Raw genomic sequence first — 23,641 nt, 5'->3', positions numbered from 1 at the left:
GATTTGTTTCCAAATGGCAGGCGGTGATTAGTGGGGTATCGCACAGATCAGTGCTAGGGCCCAAACTATTCATAGAAGAGGTATCATAGAAAGTGCAGAAAGAGGCCATTCGGCCCATCAAGCCTGCACTGACAACAATTCCACCTAGACCCTATCCCTGCAACTCCACTCTGCTAATCCCCTTGACCTAGGGGGCAATTTAGCACGGCCAATCAACCTAACCCACGCAATCTTTGGATCTTTCATACATTTATAATTTAGATGACAGAGCTAAATGTAATATCTCCAAATTTGCAGATGAGAAAGAGCTGGGTGGGACGGTAAGTTGTGAGGAGAATGCAGAGATGCTTCAATGTGATTTGGACAATTGAATGGGCAAATGCATGGCAGATGCAGTATAATGTGGATAAATGCAAGATATCTACTTTGCTAGCAAAAACAGGAAGACAGATTATTTACTGAATGGCTATAGATTGAGAGAGGGAATGTGCAAAGAGACCTGGGTATCTTTGTGCAGCAGTTACTGAAATTTAGCATTCAGTTGCAGCAAATTATAAAGAATTCAGATGGTATGTTGGCCTTTATAGTGAGAAGATGCGAGAACAAGAGCAGGGATGTCTTGCTGCAATTATACCATGCCTTAATGAGACCACACCTGGAATATTGTGGGCAGTTTTAGTTTCTTTATCTGAGGCAAGATGTTCTTGCTATAGAGGGAGAATAGCAAAGATTTATCAGATTGATTCCTGGGGTGGCAGGACAGACGTACAAGGAGAGATCGAGTCAGTTAGGATTATATTTGCTGGAGTTTAGAAGAATGAGGGGAGATCTCATAGAAACCTACAAAATTCTTACATCTACTAGACAGAGTAGATGCAGGAAAGATGTTCCCGATGGCAAGGGAGTCCAGAACTAGGGTCTAAGGATATGGGGTAAACAATTTAGGTCTGAGATGAGGAGAAATGTCTTCACCTAGAGTGTGGTGAACCTGTGGAATTCTCTACAAAAGAAAGTATTTGAGGCCAAAACATTGCAGGTTTTCAAGAAGGCATTAGATATAGTTCTTGGGGCTAAAGAGATCAAATGATATAGGGGGAAAAGCGGGAACAGGTTACTGAGTTGGATGATCAGCCATGATCACAATGAATGGCAGAACAGGCACGAAGGACTGAATGGCCTACTCCCGGTCCTATTTTTTACGTAACAATGCTTTATCAATATTACCTTCTCTGACCAATTTCAGGATCATCAGATTTGCGATATCTATCCTCTTCTTGTCGCTTTTGATTCAACAATTCCTCATAAGCCTCCATTGACGTAAATGCATCTTTCCTGTAAGTGGCTGGTTCATGTATAGGTGGATCCAATTTTATGAGAGCTGCACCCTGAAAGCTGGTGTCATCTGAAGGATCAATATTCTCCTTATAATACTGGTTACAATTTTGAAATAAATCAATTAGTATCCAAATAAATACATTGGCTCTCAAATAAAAATACATACTGCAATTAAAATATTTATATTAAATATTTTCTACATAGGATACAATCAATGGCGATACATGAGAAATCATTTAATAAAATTTTAGAATTCTGAGTGCCAGTATTAGAAATTGTCTGACAGCATAAGAAGAAAGGATTAGGGTAAGTTGATAGGGCAAGATCAAATAAGGTGGGAGGAGGCCAATGTAGAGCATCTGTTGGGCCAAATGGTGTGTTTCTGTGCTGTAAATATTATGGCCAGAACTTTCCAGCCCCCACCCGCGCCCCCCCCCCCCCCCCCACAAATTGTGGAAATTATAGTCATGACCCCAGAGGTCAGTATTAAGATCACTGCTCTTTCTGATGCATATTAAGAACCGGGACTTAGATTTATAGAGCACAATATCAAAGTTTGCAGATTATATAAAAATGTAAGTGAGGAGAATATTGGTGAACTAAATTGAGTTAAGCGACAATCAGATCAGCCCTGATCTTACTGAATGGCAGAAATGGCTTTTGGGGCCAAATGGCCCACTTCTGCAACTTTCTTATGATCTTATAATCTTATGAAGTTATGAACAGGAATGCACTGCCTGAAAAAGTGGCGATAGCAAATTCATTTGTAAGTTTCAATAGGGAATTGAATGAAAAAATTGCAGCCTATGGGGAGAGAACAGGGTATGGGCGGCACGGTAGCACAGTGGTTAGCACTGCTGCTTCACAGCTCCAGGGTCCTGGGTTCGATTCCCGGCTCGGGTCACTGTCTGTGTGGAGTTTGCACATTCTCCTTGTGTCTGCGTGGGTTTCCTCCGGGTGCTCCGGTTTCCTCCCACAGTCCAAAGATGTGCGGGTTAGGTTGATTGGCCAGGTTAAAAATTGCCCCTTAGAGTCCTGGGATGTGTAGGTTAGAGGGATTAGCGGGTAAATATGTGGGGGTAGGGCCTGGGTGGGATTGTGGTCGGTGCAGACTCGATGGGCCGAATGGCCTCCTTCTGCACTATAGGGTTTCTATGATTCTATGAGGGTAGTGGGACTAACTGGATAACACTTTCAAAGTGCCAGCACAGACATAACGGTTCATGCTTCTATGACTATATGTAAAACGTACTGACATACTTTTAATACCATAAACCATTTTGTTTTTAATTTGATGTTAACTCCCTGTCAGGTTATGATTGATTTTTTTCTGGACCGAACAGAAAATTGTCACCTTTGGTAGCCACCTGCCATTTCTTCTTAATTGCCCATATTTGTCTTGCTCCCTAAGAAACTGATTGTACTCCTGGCTTCTTTCATTTCTCAGTCTGTCCTGAAGTGAATTCAGAGAGATTAATGATAAGCAGCATAGTTGACCAAACACTGCTAATCTACAATCAGCATTTCAAGGTTAAGGGGAAGCGAGGTTGTATAACTAGAACAGTTCAATTTTGGAAATCATTAGATTTGCCTTATAAAAGGCTCTGGTGTGGCTGCACTTTGAATATAGTGTCCTTTTTATTCATACTGCATGGTCAGTAATATTGAAGCCTTTGAGAACGTCCTGTATGAGGTAACTAGAATGATTCTTAGTCTTGGAGCTCTTAGCTAGCAGAAGAGGTTCAAGGAACAGGAAATCCATTGAAGTATAAACTTTGAGATATCTTAGAGGTTACTAAAATGATGAAAACGTTTAAATTAATAGATTCCATTGGATTGAACAGAATACTTGAGATAAATGGAAGAAGAATAATTGGAGAACATCAATATAAAATGCAAAACCAAACAAATGAGATGATGTGATGCATTTCATTTCAGAGCCATCAACCTCTGGAATATATTGATTTAAAAAACGTCTCCTGGCATAAAGCTTTAAAGTTGTATTGAGACTCCTTAGAGATCGCACAACTGGGGGAGGGGTGGAATTTAGCGGTGCCTGTAGGCTGTACCATGTCTAGATGGGCTAGGGTTAATAAATCAACTCATACTTTACTATTGTTGGAAATTAAATTAGTTCCCCTCTCCCATTCCTCACCCCAAAGTTGCACGAAATCTTCACAAAAAACAAAATTCTGCTCTTAGGTTGAGCTTTATTACACGGTGAAACGAAAAAGATTTTCAAAAATTTGCTTATTGCTTGGTGTTCAGATTTGTATTGATCCACTGTTTGTCAAGGGCAAATTCCATAAATGTCCCACGATCATAAACCTCCCATGCTGCCTCGCAGACAGTATGGCCAGGATTAACAACTACCCTTGAAATCTAATCAATGCGAATATAACCAAATATCCTTAGCATTTTTATGCTACCATTGAAAAACCATACAGCATAAAATCTTGTCATTTTATTTTTGTTTATTCATTCACGGAATGTGGCCCTTGCTGAATACGCTATTATGTATTGCCCATCCCTAACCGCCCTCGAGAAGGTGCTGTTGAGCCACCTTCTTGATCAGCTGCAACTCATATGGTATAGGTAGACCCACAGTGCTGTTAAGAAGGGAGTTCCAGGAGTTTGACCCAGCAACAGTGAAGGAGCAGCAATAAAAGTTCCAAGTCAAGATGGTATGTGGCTTGAATCTGCTGCCCTTCTCCTTAAAAGGTTAATACATAGAAGTTGTCGGACGTGGAAAGGTATTGCAAGTACGGTACCCAAAAATAATATAGAATCAGTGCACCAAAGAATATATTTAAAATATATTTCTTGCACAGCTTAACCAGCAAAATGGCTGTTTAAATATTCTTTTGAACACTTTTAAAGCACAATGTCTATTGCTAATGCAAATTTCCAGTCTATCAATTTGTGATCCCTTGACAAAGTTGGCTGCCAGTCTTTTCTCATAATCCCTCTTCGCTTCTCTTTTATATGCTTCTTCACCTCTCCTCTGAGCATGGATACAAAATTGGCTGAGTAATTAGAAGACAGCACGTAATAGCTCTTCCAGAGGGTCGTAATTGTTTGGAAATCTCTTCCTTAAAAGGCAGTGGAAGCAGAGTCTTTGAATATTTTTAAGGCAGAGGTGCATTGATTTCCCTGCTTATCAAGAATCAAAGGTTATCTGGAGTAGATGGCAATGAAGAACTTGAAACTCAGCAGATCAGCCATGACCTTATCGGATGGTGGAGGAGGCTCAAGGGGCCGAATGGTCTACTTCTACTCCTATTTCATGTGCTCGTTATGTTCCAAGATACTCTCCTAAATACACTTGATGAACTCATCCTCCAAGCTACCTTTGCCAATTGATTCATCCAAAATTAAAATTAAAATCGCCCATGATTACTACAGTGCCTTTCTTACAAGCCCCCATTATTTAATGATTTATATTCTGTCCAACAGCGTAGCTGCTGTTAAGAGGTCTATAAACTACTCCTCCAGTGACTTATTTCCTTTGCCATTTCTTATCTCCACTCAAATTGATTCTACATCTTGATCTTTCAAGGCAAGATTATTTCTCACTACTATATTGATCTCACCTACTTTTTAAACAGAGCTATCCCACATCATTTTCCTTTCTTCTTGTCTTTCCAAAATGTCAAATACCCTTGAATATCCAGTTCCCGGCCTGGGTCACCTTGCAACCACATCTCTTTAATGGTTATCACACCATACCCTTTTCTTTCAATTTGTACTGACAATTGTACTGTTATGAATTCTACATACTTTCGGATAATGAACTTTTAATTGTGTCTTTCTGAAATTTTCCCCTGCTAGTTTACAATGCAGGATAGCATATGAAATAGAAACAAAGATGTCACAGCAGGATAACTTCGGTTGTGATTTGCTACTGCTTCCCGAGTGTGCTATTTAAGCCAAACAGATGCACGAGTGAAACATAATTAGCATGAGAGAGAAAATGGGAGATTCTAAATGGGACTTTAAGATGCAGTATAGTTGCAGCAGCCAAGGTATATTAACTATATAAATCTATTTAGAATAGCTGATCTCCATAGTGTTTCTCATAACATGCACTTATCAGGAAGAGTACACAATGGAGAGTGGTGTGTAACTTGGCCTTTACTGTATGTACATAAATTACATTGTGAAATAAATTCCAAGCACATTTCTCTCAGGCACATGCAAACAAAAATTAAATAGTTTCCTTTCACCAAGGAAACTTTTCCGTTTGTAAATCTCCAGACCCTCAACAAATTCAGGAGATAGTAACAGGAAATTATATTTCAATAAGAAAAATGTACACATTTCAAGTTAAAACATACATATAATGTTCAAAATATCATTGCTTTGATTAAAGATGAGATTTACTTTAATGAACTTTGAACACAAACTTCCTGGAATACATGAACACCAATCAGATGCCTGTAATTTTGGCTAATACTTAGTAACCTCACTCTCATGCCTACCTAGGAGTACATTTTTCCCAAGCTAGAAGAAGAATGTGCCCTGCTGTGGATTCTGTCTGTCTCATTTACTACTGCATGTCATTTGCTAATGTTTGTTTTATTTAATTGAGGGTTTGATAGGGATGGGGGTAGATGTAGAGATAATGGGCGAGATTTTACGGCCTCACTCGTCCCGAAACTGTAAAATCCCACCCAAAGTCAATGGACCTTTCCATGGTCCACCCCTTGGCCACTCTGATTCCTGTGGCGAGCAAGACGGTAAAATTCCGGCCAATGTTTCTGCTTAAGGGAATCCAAAATTAGGAGTCAAATATAAACACTCATTCTCAAAGGAATTCTGGACAACTGTTTTCTTAGAGAGTGGCTATAATATGGAACTTCCAACCACATTGTACTTGTGGAAATAGCATAGATGCATTTAAGGGGAAGCTAGATAAGTACAAGAGGGAGAATCATAGAATCCCTACAGTGCAGGAAACCATTCGACCCATCGAACCTGCATCGACAACAATCCCACCCAAGCCCTCTTCCCACAACCCCATGTGTTTAGCATGGCCAATCAACCTCACCTGCACATCTTTGGACTGTGGAAGGCAACAGGAGCACCCGGAATAAACCATGCAGGCACGAGGAGAACGTGCAAACTCCACTCAGACAGTGACCTAATGCTGGAATTGAACCCGGGTCCCTGGCGTTTAGGCAGCAGTGCTAACCACAGTGCCATGCATGCCAGCCCTGCTTTAGAAAGTTGACAGATTTAGAAGAAATAGAATAAGAGAGTCAGATAAAATATTAACACAAGCATAGACCAGATGGGGCTAATTACCTGTTTCTGCACTGTAACCTCGAAGTAAAGAATATGGTTCAAACCAGATAGTTAGGATAATAGGGTTTAAATTGAGTACTTAGCATTTTATGTGGATGTTTTACATATTTAGGATGGGAAATATGATGGATTGACGGAGTGAAACAAGATTTCAACCTTGACAAAACCAACTTCAAGAACTCGGCAGATAGAAAATTTTAAAGGAATAACTGAGTTCGGAAAATTCAATACTATTGTGATTCTAATGGCAGCAATGTGCCTCAACAGCAATTCTATAGTCATCAGAATGAAAGAGAATCACCAAATGAGTCAGTGCTTGGCAATTCTAGAGAAGAAAGTACCTGGTAGACGGAGGCATGTTGGGATATATAATTACCATCTCAGTATAGACAAAGTGTTAAAAACAATCCATGATAAAAATGGATGTCAGCTGATTAATATGAACAATTTGCAAACTAAGGGGAGGTCAAATAAATATGTAATGCAGAAATGTTAAAAATGAAAATGTTAATTTAGAACTGCTCTTTTGAAGTTTAAGGCGGATTTGTTAGTGTTAATTTTAATCAAAACTTAGTCTTAGTTGGTTATGCTTAATTCATTAGAGATTTGGGTATTTAAACACAAGGACGAAATCTTCAAATTCAAGGTATGGAGGACTGGGAGCCAAGAATTATCAGCAAGAGTTATACATGGAATAAGGGATGGGCACCAGAGTTTGGATGATTTTAAGTTTGCATAGGGTTGGTTACGGATCATTATGTAACATATCTAAATTCTACATTCAAAAAGACTGAATCATTCCTCAATGTAAACATGACATTATATGCCAAATTCTAATAATGCCACCAGATTATCTATTCATTCAATTACCAAGTATTATATTACATTAAGCACAAACTTGCTTTATGTACCTACCTTCGCTGATTTTCTTTCAGGGATAGGAAGTGAAAGCCCCTCAGATTTTAACTCCTGCACCTTTGCGGTCCTAGAATTTTTCTGGAACAAGCAAGTGGCTAAAATCAATTTTTGAAGTACAATTTCCTTACTTGATTATCCTGTTAGGCAAATGGTTCTCAAACTTTTTGGAGTTCAATCAACCTCACAACCTCACAAGTCACAACCTCTTGCACCCGCTCAGCTTTCGATAGCGCACAAAGTCTACATAAAAAATGGAAAGCTCAAATAGCACTCTCCTGCTTTTATGTTTTAACTTGCACCCAAACTATTTTGCTTCATACCTTTGCTCACACTCTCTCACTCCTACTTGTACCCCTTGAACCTCCACACCTTGCTTTTTCTCCATCTTCACCCCACATTTCTCTTTCCCTTGACCATCCATTCCAAACCTTTAATGGTTATGTCTTGTTTATCTGTCTTCTTCCCTGCACTTCCTAGCAGGTCAGAGGCACCCATGAGGGCCTAGAAAGTCTAAGGCCTTTTTGCCATAGGACATCCGTGATAGAAAAAAAAACAATATTTTTAGTACTGAATACTACACATGGGTTTAAAGGAAATAGTGAGGCTCTCTCAATTGTTCATTAAATTAATGGCAGCTGAATCTGAGTATCAATGCTGTTCCTGACTTCGTTCTGGTGAAAGGGAGGTTGAAAAAGAGAGGGAGAAAGAGGAATTCCTATTCCTGAAAACCAATAAATCACTGCTCTCATGGAATTAGATAAGTATAGATCAAGCTCAGTTGTGAATCTCTTCCTCCTTCCATACCACCACCCCCTCTTTCCTCCTATTTAATGAGCCAATCAGCACTAAACATCTAGTTTCTAGCGAAAGATGGAACCAACAAAAAAGTGTGGGCAATTTTTATAAACAGCAGGCGTTACCATGTTTTCAAACTAGGGGAGGAGAAAAAAAAAGATGCCTTAACATTTTTTTTTCTGTCTGCCCCTTGGGACTGGCACAATCATTGAAGACTTTACCTCTGCCATGTAGCGTCTATAGTCCTGTCGAAGTTCGTCCTTCAATTTCTGTTTCTTCAGATCATATTCTAATCCAAGTGGCAGGCTTAATCCATAGTTTTCTTCTGAAAATAGAATTTGTTTTTAAAAAGCAATTTCTGTATCTTATTGTTGCATATTCATGCATACTTCAGTCAAGATAGATTGGGGAAGTTGGGACTCTTTTCCTTGGAGAATAGAAGATTGAGAGGAGGTTTAATACAAATATGCAAAATCATGAGGGGACTGGACAGAGCACATAGGGAAAAACTGTTCCCACTGGTAAAAGGACTGAGAAAAATGCAGCACTGATTTAAGGTATGTGGCAAAAGAAGCAATTGAGACATGAAGAGAAAGTTTTTCATTTTCATGCCAGTGGTTGGGATCTGAAATGCACTGCATGAGAGTACGATGGAGGCAGGTTTAATGGAGACCTTCAAGAGGGAATTGGATTATTATCCAAAAAGGAAGAATGCACAGAGCTACGTGGAGAAGGGGGTGAGTGGCACAAGATGAGTTGATCCTTCGACAGCCAGTGCAGGTACGAAGAGCTGAATGGCCTCCTGTGCTGTTACAGGAGGAATTCTTTGATTCACGCTTTTGAGTAAAATAACATTCATAGCATTTTAAAATATGTGCTTCAAGATTAGAGGTTGACAATTTTTATTAAAATAATGCTAAGTAAATAATAAACCTATCAAAAGCACAAAATGTTAAAAAGCAATGAATCCAAAACGTAACAAGGATGTTATCTAGATAAGGGCTCCCCAAACTGGGTTCCATGTACAAGAGCCGGGGTCGACGCCCACCTTCCCCTCCCCGAAAAGGGCCCTGCCTAGGGTGAGGTGGGTGAGTGGGTAAGGGAGGGCCAGAGGCAGGGCGGCCGGGCACTCCTTTTAAAAAAAAAGAATGATGTGGAGATGCCGGCATTGGACTGGGGTAGGCACAATAAGAAGCCTCACAACACCAGATTGAAGTCCAACAGGTTTATTTGGTAGCACGAGCTTTCGGAGCGCTGTCCCTTCATCAAGAGAGTCTCACCTGATGAAGGGGCAGCGCTCCGAAAGCTCATGCTACCAAATAAACCTGTTGGACTTTAAAGTGGTGCTGTGAGATTAAAAAAAGATTTGGAACTATTTGTTGAAGAACAGAACTTATTTTATCATAAGTGCATAAATATAATGCATAGAAAAATCTTTTAAGTTTGCTTTATGTATGTTTGTACCTATTGCACAATAATAATTTTTGTGGTTTAATTGTTTCATATATTAAGGATTTTTCCTCAGGTGTACCTTCAGCAATCTTAGGGAAGTCAAAACGGTTCCATGGCTGGAAATGTTTGGGCAACCCTGATCTAAATGATCTGCATAATTAATGATGCAAAGTAAATAGAATTATAGTATGAGGATCAACAGCAGCATGAAATAGTTTAACTCAACATTTTGTTTTATATCATGATTTCAATGCAATCATATGTAATAATGTAGCTGAATTTGACCAACTTGCATTTAAATAGCTAACCCACATTGTTCATGTACAAAAGGAAAATATGCATCTTGACAAAGACCAAAGATTCTGCCTGCCACATTCCTGTTCAGAACAGCTCAGTCCAATTCCAAAAAGCTGCATTTACCCACTGAGCCATAATGGGGAGGGTGGAGTTATTTGTAATCCTAACGTGCTGCATTTTATCAACTACACTGTACCTTCAGATCCGCCAGTTTGTAGACTTTCTTTCATAGACTGAGTAGCTGGAAGGATATGTCCTTTAGCTATGGAGTCTGAAGTTTGATCAGTCTTACTGAATGGCTCTGAAGAATTTGTCTGGAAAAAAGTCAAGTTACAAAAAAACAGTGAGACAATTCCAGTTGATATATCAGGAAGACAATGTAAACCATATATAAATTATATTTAATTCTTATGCAGTTGGGGGTATTAAGTTGGAAGTCATGTGTGTTCCTACAAGCAGGAACAGACTGAAACTGTTGTGGCTCTTGAGTTAGGATGCCCGTGTTTGTAATATCAATAAAAGCTTATTTTAAAAGTGCATAAAGATAGGCTCCCGTTCTACTCTTCAACACAAGACTTTCTGGACCATGGTAGCCGAGAATGGCTGCCCAAAGGTGAAGGTTGGAAAGGAAAGCAAAATAAAAAAATATCAGACACCTAACTAAAATCCTAGCAGCCATTGTGAAAACGGCAGAAAGTGTAAATTCTCAGGGTATGATTACCCTTCAAGGTTCTTGTAGTCAATGGAATATAATCAGTGTAAGAATTAAATGAATATGTGGACCAGGATTATGACCCAATGAATGGAAAACCAAGGTATGGCCTTAGCGTCGTCATCTCCCAAAAATAAGTAAAATCAAAAGTATTTCATGAGATGTACGTCTGTCAGTTGAATAGTGATAAAGTTTTTGGAATTTAGTGTTCCTGTACAAAATACACAAGAAAGACAATCTGCTAAATGCCTATGTGGCATGTCAGAATTTGATCATTTCCAAAAACAGATAACCAGTCCATGGAAGAATATATCATTCATTTTAACAGATTGTATGAAGGATCGATGAAATCAAATTTTGAGAACCTTGAATCAGTATTACTATTTAAATTCATGGATTGTGTGAAGGTGCCTCACATGAATAGGCAAATGGTACCAATAGGTGTTTGGTTCTCAGAGTAGACTGTTGGATCAGATCTCTGTAGCCTTGAAAAAAATTCCTGGGAAAGAGTAATTTCCTTCAGCCTTCATGGAAAAAAAATAGACATTCCACAATGGCAAAAACAGAAGACTCAATGATTGCCAGATTTTGAAATTGTTCAGATACCAGACACATTAAATTCATTAAATTAAAGACAGGCAGAATTAGGATGAAATCATCTTTAGCAGATTTGGCTATCACAATAGAAGCAAAAATTATAACAATAACAACAGGCAAATGAAAGGTATGCACAAGAAACTGTTACAGGTGCTACCAGTCTGAGTTAATGTATCATTATCTGGTGAACTGCACAAAGCAAAGAGGTTGGATCTTTGAAAAATGACATAACAAAGAGAATTCAGAGGAAGAGGTTAAAGATAATAATGAATCCAAACAAATTATACTGGTCAAATGAATTTCAGTCCTGTGATGAATGTATTAGTTATCTCCTTTAACAGTGCAGTACTGATGGTGCTTGCACTTCGACAGTGGGTAGGACAGATTAGTTAAAATACTGGTTTGATTCACTAAGTAGTGAGGACCAACACAGGGTTAATGAATATAAAACGACTACTTGCTTTAGGTCTGGCAATGACAACATATTGAGATCAAAGAAAATTATAATTTCATTTATAGTAACTAGAATAAGCCATTTTATATTGCTGATTTAGTCTCTAGTAGGATATCTGTGCTGTTGAATAAACTTGCTTTATAAAGAAATACAATGAAACTGGATATGGAACATTAAAAGAATTACATCTGGATAAATGCATACATTTGCCATCCATGGGTGTAAGCCCATTTTTGAAGAGGAATATTGCTTAAATTGGAACTAGAGATAGGCTAGCAATTATATCTTATGTTTAAGTATTTAAATTGGTAAAAGTTATGTTAATTCTTTTTTATTATAGTTAAACAGTATTGTTAAATAAAGTTTGTTTCGATAAAAACTTCCTAATGGGTCAATAGAATCACACCTGGAGTGAAACACCTTATGCTCACACTAACACCAAAATCAAAAATATTTGGGGTTTGGGCTAACTTCATAGTATATCTTGGAGTTTCTGAACTGGTCCCTAACACTGTTAAGAATGCAGGACCAAGCTTATATTCCGTATGAGTAATAAAACTATTCAAAATTAAGTTCAACTTGATATAATGGACTTCCTGTATAAATGTTAGTTTGTTTTTTGTTCAAGTCAGAAGTTATCTGCTCCTCATCAATGTTCTTTTAGTTTATTTAGTACTGTCAGGTCAAACCTAACTTATTTCACAACTATTTTTGCTATAAAGCACATCCAAAATCACTTTTCATCGGTGTAAAAGCTGAGTTATAAATCTGTAGCTTTACATGATACTGCTTTAAATTTATAAACAATAAAATTTATAAAATTTACAAAACATTTAATACTGTATAAGAATTTTAGTCTGAGCCATAAGCTCAGAGTCCATTAAATATAAATTCTTATTAAAATTGCACCAATGTTTTTGAATAAAACTTATAACAATACTGTTGCTTCTTCAGCATATAAAGTTTAAAAGTAGACTTGAAATTCCATCTATCCATGCAGGTAGTTGGAAAATGCTTCTATATTATATGCCTTTGATTATTCCCCTTATTTATTCTAAATGGAAAGCAAATGCAACATGAATTCTGGGATTAAGTACCTTGGGAAACATTTTTAGATCTATTATTTTCCGACCTCCCCTAAATAACAATTGATTATGTAATATGCATCAGCTGCCTACTAAATTAAGTAGAAATGTTTGATTCCATTCATTAAATTTGAACTATAACAAGAAAATCTACACCTGATTTCACTTTCATTCAAATAATTATTCAAATTGAAATTTACTGTTTTTAATATAGAAACTTTATGAACTTACTCTCATTTCCATGTATGGTGGATCTTGGTCCAGCTCGATTTTATCTTGTGCTAATTTGGCCCTCTGTTCTTCAAGGAACCTTTCCAACTCATCTGCCATTGTCAGCAAAGCACCTGTAAAACATTTAATTTTCTAAATTAGAAGATTGGCTTTATGACTAAACATAGCACTGCTGAATGGGAACAATGTTTCTGTCTTTTTAATTAAACTAATCAATAGGTCACCAAAATAACGCACAGCATATTGCTGCCTCAGTCTACAGCTAGTATGGGAGAAGAGAGCCAACAACAGTATTGCAGCTTGTGACAGCCTTTCCCGTGCTGAATTGAAGAATATTGCAGCTAATCCAGGAATATCAGACAAGTTGTTTGACAATACAGAGGGATAGTTGAGGAGTCGACTGGTACTATGGAGAGCAATGAACAAAGAACAAAGAACAATACAGCATAGGAACAGGCCCTTCGGCCCTCCAAGCCCGCGCCGCTCCCAGGTCCAGGATTGAATCCTGAATCCAGGATCCCCGCCCAATTTTCCAGCCTATCTACATCCTAATATCCTATCCACCGAGCTGTCCCTCACAGCTACGATGCTTTGTTCATCACAACCTATTAACTCACCCCCACCCCCCCATTCCAGACCATGTGATCTCCAGGGAGAGGCGAAAACCCAGAGTGAAAACCCCAGGGGCAATATGGGGGAAAAAAATCTGGGAAATTCCTCTCCGACCCCCTGAGGCGATCGAAACGAGTCCAGGAGATCACACTGGCCCTGATCAGAAAATGCTTCCCAACCCTATTCATTTCCACTTCTGCTTTACGAACACCATCTGAATTCCCTGCCCCCGAGACAGGTTCCCAACTATCCGCAGTCTCGCTCTGTACTGGCACCAGCAAGATGATCATAGAATGAAGCCTTGAAACGAGAAACAAAGAACAATTAGCCTGCGCCGCTCCCTGGTCCAAACTAGACCACTCTTTTGTATCCCTCCATTCCCACTCCGTTCATATAGCTGTCTAGATAAGTCTTAAACGTTCCCAGTGTGTCCGCCTCCACCACCTTGCCCGGCAACACATTCCAGGCCCCCACGACCCTCTGTGTGAAATATGTCCTTCTGATATCTGTGTTAAACCTCCCCCCCTTCACCTTGAACCTATGACCCCTCGTGAACGTCACCACCGACCCGGGGAAAAGCTTCCCACCGTTCACCCTATCTATGCCTTTCATAATTTTATACACCTCTATTAAGTCTCCCCTCATCCTCCGTCTTTCCAAGGAGAACAACCCCAGTTTCCCCAATCTCTCCTCATAACCAAGCCCCTCCATACCAGGCAACATCCTGGTAAACCTCCTCTGTACTCTCTCCAAAGCCTCCACGTCCTTCTGGTAGTGTGGCGACCAGAACTGGACGCAGTATTCCAAATGCGGCCGAACCAACGTTCTATACATCTGCAACATCAGACCCCAACTTTTATACTCTATGCCCCGTCCTATAAAGGCAAGCATGCCATATGCCTTCTTCACCACCTTCTCCACCTGTGACGTCACCTTCAAAGATCTGTGGACTTGCACACCCAGGTCCCTCTGCGTCTCTACACCCTTTATGGTTCTTCCATTTATCGTGTAGCTCCTCCCTACATTATTCCCACCAAAATGCATCACTTCGCATTTGAAGAAATGTATACTCTTTAAAAATTGATATTGGAACTGATCTACGACCCAACTCTCATACTCAGCTTTGGCCTACACTCCTTGTATCTTAGGCTAACAAAAATCTTTCAATCTCAGTTTTAAAATTAAAAAGTGACCTAGCATCCTTGTGGAAGTTTCAAACTTTTGCATGATGTGTTTCTTGATTTCGCTCCTGAAAGGTGTGGCTCCAGTTTTTTTAATATATATTTAGATAAACTGCACATGTAGTTTTAAGCTCTCCAACCAATTTAAATCTATCCTCTGTACCCCTAAACAACATGAAAACTTTGATTAAATCATCTATCGGGGGCTAAAACCTCACAGTATATATTTTTTATAAAATAGATATACAAATTTCCTCATGGCTAATTTCTACAATTTTAAAAACTGGACAAAGACCCATTTTAAAATGGACAAAGCTATGTCTATCTGTGAACCTCCTCAACCTAATACAAAACTGACAGCTCGTCTCTGAAGAGGACCTAAACAAACCCCTGTGGGTTGCAGTGATCAAATTCAACGGGAACTATACAAAGGTCATCTATATTTTGTAAAGCCAGGCCACGCCAACCACTGTCGTTTCGTCTGCTAAGGAAACAGACCCAACAACCTACTGTTCAAGACTTAACGGCTGGAACATTAACAATCTCAGGGACCCAGACAAAGGGATATACACCCCAAAGCCAGAATAGAGAGGAGAGAGTCATGTGACACGAACTCTAGCTGGTGAAACCAGTAATATAGTCTTGTGGTATTAAGAAACTTTAGTCTGCCATTATTACCATTATTAAGCAGCACAGAAAAGGGGCTCTGTCCAGGTTCGAATGCCTAGTCCCATCTACATAATTTATACCATAATTTTCACCTACAAGACTGATCTCCATACGTCTATTTCATTGTGGAAATAAACTCTACTGAAAGAGTATGCTTTGCAACATCAGTTTTCAGCCAGCCAAACTCTGTGAAGGAATGCACCATTGACCGAGTGTCTGGACTTTGAACTCATGTGAAACAATTATTTTCTGTTTTATGGCATGGCAGATGATAAGTGCCAGACTGCCCAAACTCCAAACAGAAACTTGAAGCAGCTGCCAGAACAGCTTTACAATTTATGTATTATGAGGAGGCTTTCTGAAAGCAGGAACTTACCATACCAACTGTGATTTTATATTAAAATGAAACATTTTTTAAAGTAAAGAAATTTTTAAAAACACAAACACAAGAACACCTGGATACCTTAATTAACCCTACTCCTGTCCTTAACAGTGCTATTTAAACCTATCCGAACAGATTACTGAGCTAAACCTCCCATCAAATGGCAGCAGTACTTATAGATTTTCTAATCTACCTTTACCACACAATGCCCTGCGACACTTGGGATGTTCTCAGAGGGTGACATCAAATCGTTCTCCTCATCTGGCCTCGTCAATACTCTGTCGTCTTTGAGATCTTACCAGCCACCACACTCACACAGTCTTCGGTGTTTCTTAAATCTGTTTTTCTCCTTTCATCGTGCCCTCTATTGAATTTGTTAGCTCAGTTGGCTGGATAGCTGATTTGTGATGCAGAGTGACATCAACAGCACGGTTCAATTCCAATACTGGCTGAGGTAATTCATGAAGTCCCACCTCCTCAATCTTGCCCCTCACCAGAGGTGTGGCAATCCTCAGGTTAAATCATCATCAGTCAGCTCTCCCCCTCAAAAGGGGAAGACAGCCTAGTCATAAAGAACAAAGAACAGCACAGGAGCATGCCCTTTTGCCCTCCAAGCCTGTGCCAATCATGATGCCCTAACTAAAAAAAAAACCTTTTGCCCTTACTTGGTCCATATCCCTCTATTTCCTCCATATTCATATACCTGTTCAGATGCCTCTTAAATTCATGTACCCATCAGATGCCTCTTAAGATGCCTCATCTGGGACTATGGCAACTTTACTTTACCTTTGACTTCCACAATCTTTTAAAAGTTCCCTATCTCATACTTTATTAAGTTTTTTTAAACTTTGTTGCTACTATATTTTAAAAGTAAACTTACCCTATCGTTCCTTATTGATTTACAATCCTTCAGTTGTGTATTCCCTTTTGAAATACAACAGCCAACCTCAACTCATTTTTCCCTTCGCCGTATGTAAATTATTTTGCAATTTCTCCTGACACCCTTGGTTCATCAACATGTCAAACCACTTGGCGTCAATCCTTTCTTATTGATGTTTGTCCTTTGCAGGCTTTCTGTCCATAATCCCATGAAACCAGGCATACCCCCATAAGCTTGTTTTCCAGTTTATACATTATAACAGTGATATTGCAGAAACAAGAAATACTAAAACTCATTTTTCCTGACACAGTGGTCTTTGGCCTGTAAATGGTTCTTTTCTCCACCTCTCTTTTACTGAGAGTGCACAGCAGACTACATGGCAATCCCCTTCCCGTGACTTCAGTGTGCGCAAATAAAATAACCCCTTTGAGTTCATCCTATCAAGAGTTTGCTGTAGAGTTATCAATAGAAATTGGATCATACCAAAACTGAGGGGTTAGGAAATCTGCCACACTTATAAGGAGGGAAGCAAATAAAAACACCTTTCATGGACAAGTGGCGAGAGGAGAAATTACAGCTGTTTAAATTAACCCTACTCCTGTCTGTAACATGCCACTCAACTCTCTAACTTCCAGGGAATAGGGTGTTGGTGAGACCACACCTGGAGTACTGGGTTTAGTTTTGGTCTCCTTATTTGAGGAAGGATGTGGTGACATTGGAGGCAGTTCAGATGAGGTTCACCAGATTGACTCCAGAGATGAAAGGGTTGACGTATGAGGAGAGATTAAACAGTTTGGCTTCATATTAGCTGGAGCTTAGAAAGATGAGGGGGAATCTGATAGAGGTATATAAAATTTTAAAAGGGATTGACAAAGCAAATGTATACCAAATGTTTCCTCAATGGGGCAATCTAGAACAAGAAATCACAGGTATAGGTTGAGAGGCAGTAGATTTAAAACGGAGATGAGGAACTACTTCTCGCAGAGGGTGGTGAATTTGTGGAACTCGCTGCCCCATAGCGTGATGAAGTCTGAATCATTGAATGGTTTTCAGAAGGAGACAGATATATTTCTAATATAAAAGGGATAAAGACATATAGGGACCAGGTGGGGAGGTGGATTTGAAACCAGGGAAAGATCAGCCATGGTCTGATTGAATGGCAGAGCAGGCGCAAAGGGCTGAATTCACCTACTTCTGATTCCTATGTTCCTGAGAATGCAATCCCTGTACATTCATCCAAGGAATTCAATCCCTGTATGTTCAATCTCTCCTCATAGCTCAAACCTTGAAGTATCATTCTAGTAAATCTAAACTGCATTTCCTCCAATGTCAACATAACATCTTAAGGTGTGGTGCCCAGAATTGCTCTGTCTCCTGCTATGGTCTAACCAAGACTTCGCAGATATTGACGTCTATTCATTTGTATTCTATTTGCTCTGATACAAAAGCTAAATTGTATTAGACGTGTTGATTTTTGGTACCTGTTCATGACATTTTAATGATTTGTGTACTTGGACCCCAAGTCTCTTTGGAATTCTAACTTTTCACCATTTAGAAAATGCCCTGTTATTTATTTTTCAGGACCAGTGTGGTTGACCTCATTTTTATCTGCACTGAAATCATGTGCCACAGCTTTATCCATTCACTTAATAACTGACATAACCGTCATAATTTTGAACTTGCATTTGCACAGATTACAATACCACTTTGCATCATCTGCAAATTTAGATGTTTGCCATCATGTAACTCGTCAGTGGATACAGTGAATAGTTGAGGCACCATCACAGATCCTTGCGGGACACGAGTCAACAGCCTACCAATTAGAGATCCTGCCCATTATCCCTACTCAATCTGATTCCACTCAATCAGTTTGCTAACTAGGTCAATAACTTGTCTTCAATTCCATGAACATCAACCTCAGTTATCGGACTTCATCCTGGAAGACTTCTGGAAGTCCATATAAAACCATAGATATTCCTCTGTCTGCTACTTTAGTCATCTATACAAGAACTTCAACGTGATTCATCACGTATGACCTACTCTTCACAAATCCATGCTGGCTCTCTCTGGTCAACAGAAAATGTTCAAAGTATTCTTAATTAGAGACACTAGTTTCCCAATGGCAATAGGCTAATGGATCACTAATTGCCCAAATTCCCTCTCAGAAGACTGAAAGGTGCAGCTAACACCTAATGTGATAGAAGTTCAAATAAATTGTTAGAAGGAACAAAACATTTAATGTTTTATGACAGCCTCAGAACACCCCAAAGTGTTCAACGAATTTTGAAATGTTGTCACTGTCATCAACTCGGCAGAGAGTTTCTATTCAGCAAAGTCCTGCAAGCAGAAATCAAACAAATGGCTACTCAGATTTTGGTGCCTTTGATTAAGATAGACATATTCATTAGGACACCAGGGGCATTGAACATGAAGCTTAGCTGGCAGATAGAAGCTGGCTTTAATGTTTATCCAAACACAGCACTTTGATTCTCCCACAGTCTGTACTGAAGCAGCATCTTGGTTGATGTGCTCAAATCCTGGAAGGGCCTGAACCTGCAGCCAACTAGCTCAAAGTTAAGACTGTTACAACTAGCATAATTGTGACTAACCTCAAGGATGAATTAAGCACATTACACATTGTCAGAAGTATTGGACTAGGTCAATTTGTAGACTATTGGGATTGACGTACATAATAAACCCAAAATCTAGTAGCAATCTCGCATTATAGGATTACGCTCCCTACCATGTAGCAGCATTGGGCAATAATGTCACAGTGTGGGAAACTGGGCATCTGAAGTCTGAGTGAGCAGGACAAGCAAATTTATGTTTCTTTAATCAATCAGATCGAAGAAATGTGAAATTAGCAGCTCAAGTACTGAGAAGGAAGTGTAACTATATTGGGTGAATTTGACACCAATTAAAGGGCTAGGTTAAGAGACAGAAAAACAGGAAAAATAAAATAAAATGCATTCTATGTTTTTAAAATCTCCAACAACTAAAATTTAAAGGAATGAGACTCCACTTTCAGTACCAGAGAGATTGCTTGGTTGCAATTAACACATCACGTCATAAAAACAAAAAAAAACTTGTATTTAAATAGCACATTTAACAAAGTGAACTGCCCTAAGGTACATCATGACAGCAAAAAAATGCAACACGCGCCATATGAGAAAATAAGGCTGATGACCATAGCTTGAGGAAAGAGCTAAGTTTTAATGCCTCAAAAGGAGCTGAGAGAAATGGAGAGACTTGGGAGGAAAATCCAGAGCTTAGAGATTTTGTAGGAGGTTTAGACACTAGTGAAGTAATTCAGGGATGTTCAAGAGGCCATAATTAGAAGAATGAGGAAGGTTGTCAGACAGGAAGAGGTTGGAGAGAGGGAGGGGAGGCAAAACCACGAAGGGATTTGAAAATATGGAAGATAATTTTAAAATTGCGATATTGCCAAACCAAGAGTCCATGTAAGTCAGCCAACAAAGGCGATGGGTGGATGGCACTCAGGGCAAGTTAGGACAATAGGGTTTTTTGGTAGGATAGAGTTGGATGGCTCTACAGAGGTGGAAACAGGTGGTCTTAGTGATGGCATGGATATGGGCAGTAGCTCATCTCAGGGTCAATATGATCCAGACAGTTGCTATTCAGAAGGATAGAGTTGGTTGCTATGGAATGGAGTTTGTGCCACAGACCCAAGTTTCCTTTTTTTTTTTTGAGTATGCGGGATTTCAAGTGTACATCCCTTTAATTATTTTTGCCTGACAACCACAATAATCTAACATACTGAATTGTAAGCAGTCTGTACAAGAACTTTCAGGTTGCTGTGTGGCTGACAGGGCACATTGGCAGGGAGCAAACACAATGGCTTTGGTCTTCCCAATATTTAATTGGAGGAAATGTCTGCTTATCCAATATTGGATGTCGAACAAACAGTCTGACATTTTAGAGACAGTGAAGGGGTCCGAGTCGTGATGAGGTAAAGTTGAAGGTCATCAGTTTACATGTGGAAACTGATGCTGTGATTGTGGATAATGTCAAGGGCAGCAGTTAGATAAATGAGGGAACTAAAGACAGATCCTTGGGGGGCAAAAGTAATGGTGGGGGAGCAAATGCTGATTACTAGGAAATAAGTTAATTCAAGTCATAAGGCTAGAAACTTGAATTGAAAAGCAGAAACAATCTTAACATTTCTTATCTTATATTTTCTATATCAGTCCATCACCAGTTACACCACTTTATATCACCAAGACAGTTTTCCTCTGCCAATTATCCACCAATAATCCAACTTGGGTTCACTGACACCAAAACCCTTATCCATGCTTTTCTCACCTCTGGAGTCAATTTTACCCACATTGTCTTTGTTGAATTCCTCCAAAAATTCCAACTTGTCCAATACTCAACCACCTGTATACCTGTCCTACATAAATTCCTGAGCTTGCTGACCTGCATAAAGTTCTCTGGGATCCCCAATAGGCTGAGGATGCTGGAACCATTGGGGGTTTCAAGACTGATTATTTGTTAGAAAGAATCTCAAATGATATGAAGCAACGACAAGTAAAGATCAACCACGATCAAAATCAATAGAATTGGCTCAAGGAGCTGAATAGCCCATCCCTGGTCCAATGCTGCTATGAACCTCCACCCTTCTCAACACCTCCTCCAACTATCTGTGCATCCCATCCGAATTTCACCACTATTAGTAGCAGAACCTTCAACCACCGTAACTACACACTCAAACTTCTCCACGAATCGCTCCACCTTCAAGCATTTTTCACATAAGCACTTCTCCTAATACTCCATGGCATAATATCCACTTTCCCGTATCACATTATTTTGCTCCGCCCGTACCTCCACCTTCCCCTCGCCAACTGAGTAATATTTTCTACATCAACGCACTATAAAAAGTAAATCCATCCAGATAAAGTTAGGTTATTTCCCATCAGCAATAGAGAGGGGGGAAATGGAACGTGTAACCTGCCTTCACAGAATGGCACATTTGTCGTCAGGCAACTTTAGTACACAAACTTCATCTGTACTGAAACCAACACCCGGCCAACCAGCGGTCAGTCTCTGAGCAGCAGTTACCACAAAACGTATTTAACGCAAAAGGAAATTATTTTCAGCAATGGCTGTAGACGAAGCGAAACATAAACGTGCAACGCACTATAGTTGTCCAGACAATGAGAAACGCGCAGAGTCGGGACTCAGCGTTCCCGGGCTGAAACACCAACACCCTGGCAACGAGGAATATCCCCCCCCAACACCACAACATCAACCAGGCAACGGGAAACCACAACACCACAACCTCAACCCCCACACATCAACCCGGGCAACGAGCAACCCCCACACTACAACCTGGCAACGGGCATTTCCCCGCTCCACACTAACAGTACAGCAGAAAACCTTGCTTTCTATCACTACCAGTCAACACGGGAGCAGACTACAAAGCCCGCAGAAAAATGGGGGTGGGGGGGGGGGGGGGGGAGATAAATTGTAAATATGGGGAAAGCGCGGAACAGGTACGGAGAAGTTAACGGGCTTTGGGTCCTCCTCGTTTTGTCAAAGGTGTTGAGCAGAACATCAACTTGTAAAGCGAAGTTAGGTTTGCCGCTAGCTGCTTACACTCTCAACCGCCCCTCGCGCTCTGTACTGAAGAGTTAAAACCAGGCTGCGCGAGAGCCTCTCACACCAACCGTCACCGAGTCCTCCCAGCCTGACTCCTCAAGACCAGAGTGCATTGTGGTCGCCCAGAGCCAACCAGCCTTGGCTTCTTTTCCCCCAGTCTCGTAACTGCGGCTTCAGCAAAAGGAAAGGCAAGAGTGAACTTTGGAAATACTCGCCTCCGTGTCTGCGTGTGCTTCCCTGCTGGGCTGGATGATTAATACCGATGTTAAAAAGTTCTGTTTCTTCGTTTGTTTTTGTTTTTCTTCAGTCACATTTCATTCATTTTTACACCTCGTCAGTTCTTTATTTTTATTTTCTGAATTATGTTATGTCTTTGTACGAGTTTCTTGTTTATTTTCTTTTAGTTGATTCTTTTTTTTTACAATTGTTGACTTATTAATTGGTTAGTTTTCCTCAGAATGTTTTGTCAGAGACAGTATTCAACACTGTTCCAGCAACCCTACCCATTAGAACACAACGGATAGGAACAGAAATGCATACACCACTGTGCCAGTTGAGTCTGCTCTACCATTATTCAATACCACCAAAGGCTGATCTTGGGCTTCAACTCCGCTTTCATGGGAACATGCGATTTAGGAGTAAGCCATTCAGCCCTTCATAGAAATCATTAGAAATAGAAGCCCTACAGTACAGAAAGAGGCCATTCAGCCCATCGAGTCTGCAACGACCACAATCCCACTCAGGCCCTACCCCCATATTCTACCCACTAATCCCTCTAACCTACGCATTTCAGGACACTAAGGGCAATTTTTTTAGCATAGCCAATCAACCTAACCCGCACATCTTTGGACTTCAAGCCTGCTCTGCCACAGAGATTGGTGCTTGAGCCTCAACTATTCAAACTCTATATTAATAGTTTGGATGAAGGGATAAACTGTATTGTAACCAACTTTGCTGCTGATAGGATGGGTAGGAAAGCAAGCTGTGAGAAGGAACAAAACTAATCTGCATATGGATATTCCACCTGAATCATGCCGGGGCCAGAGTCCTGGTGAATTGCATAATTAGATAGGGCTTTAAACTAAGCAGTGGGGGGATGGTTCAGCTGGATGAAA

General features: G+C 39.9%; 1 protein-coding gene across 3 annotated transcripts in view; it reads right to left on the bottom strand.

Annotated features, from left to right (window-relative positions):
- The window catches only part of cspp1a (centrosome and spindle pole associated protein 1a), a 204,266-nt gene extending 181,573 nt beyond the window's left edge, over positions 1 to 22,693 (bottom strand). For 2 of the 3 annotated variants that reach the window (XM_078217092.1, XM_078217093.1), the window contains exons 1-7: positions 22,524 to 22,693; positions 13,184 to 13,296; positions 10,301 to 10,418; positions 8,577 to 8,680; positions 7,558 to 7,638; positions 2,690 to 2,788; positions 1,225 to 1,430 (exon numbers count right to left, since the gene is read on the bottom strand). In XM_078217092.1, coding sequence (XP_078073218.1) covers positions 1,225 to 1,430; positions 2,690 to 2,788; positions 7,558 to 7,638; positions 8,577 to 8,680; positions 10,301 to 10,418; positions 13,184 to 13,282 — 707 coding nt within the window. In that variant the 5' untranslated portion in view covers positions 13,283 to 13,296; positions 22,524 to 22,693. The remainder of the gene's footprint in view (positions 1 to 1,224; positions 1,431 to 2,689; positions 2,789 to 7,557; positions 7,639 to 8,576; positions 8,681 to 10,300; positions 10,419 to 13,183; positions 13,297 to 22,523) is intronic. The other variant, XM_078217094.1, reaches the window with a different exon arrangement.
- Positions 22,694 to 23,641: the final 948 nt, after the last annotated feature.

Source organism: Mustelus asterias, chromosome 7 (genome assembly GCF_964213995.1).
Source record: "Mustelus asterias chromosome 7, sMusAst1.hap1.1, whole genome shotgun sequence".
Taxonomy (NCBI): domain Eukaryota; kingdom Metazoa; phylum Chordata; class Chondrichthyes; order Carcharhiniformes; family Triakidae; genus Mustelus; species Mustelus asterias.
The sequence above is the reverse complement of the archived record's forward strand: the minus strand, read 5'-3'. Positions and strand labels throughout refer to the sequence as shown.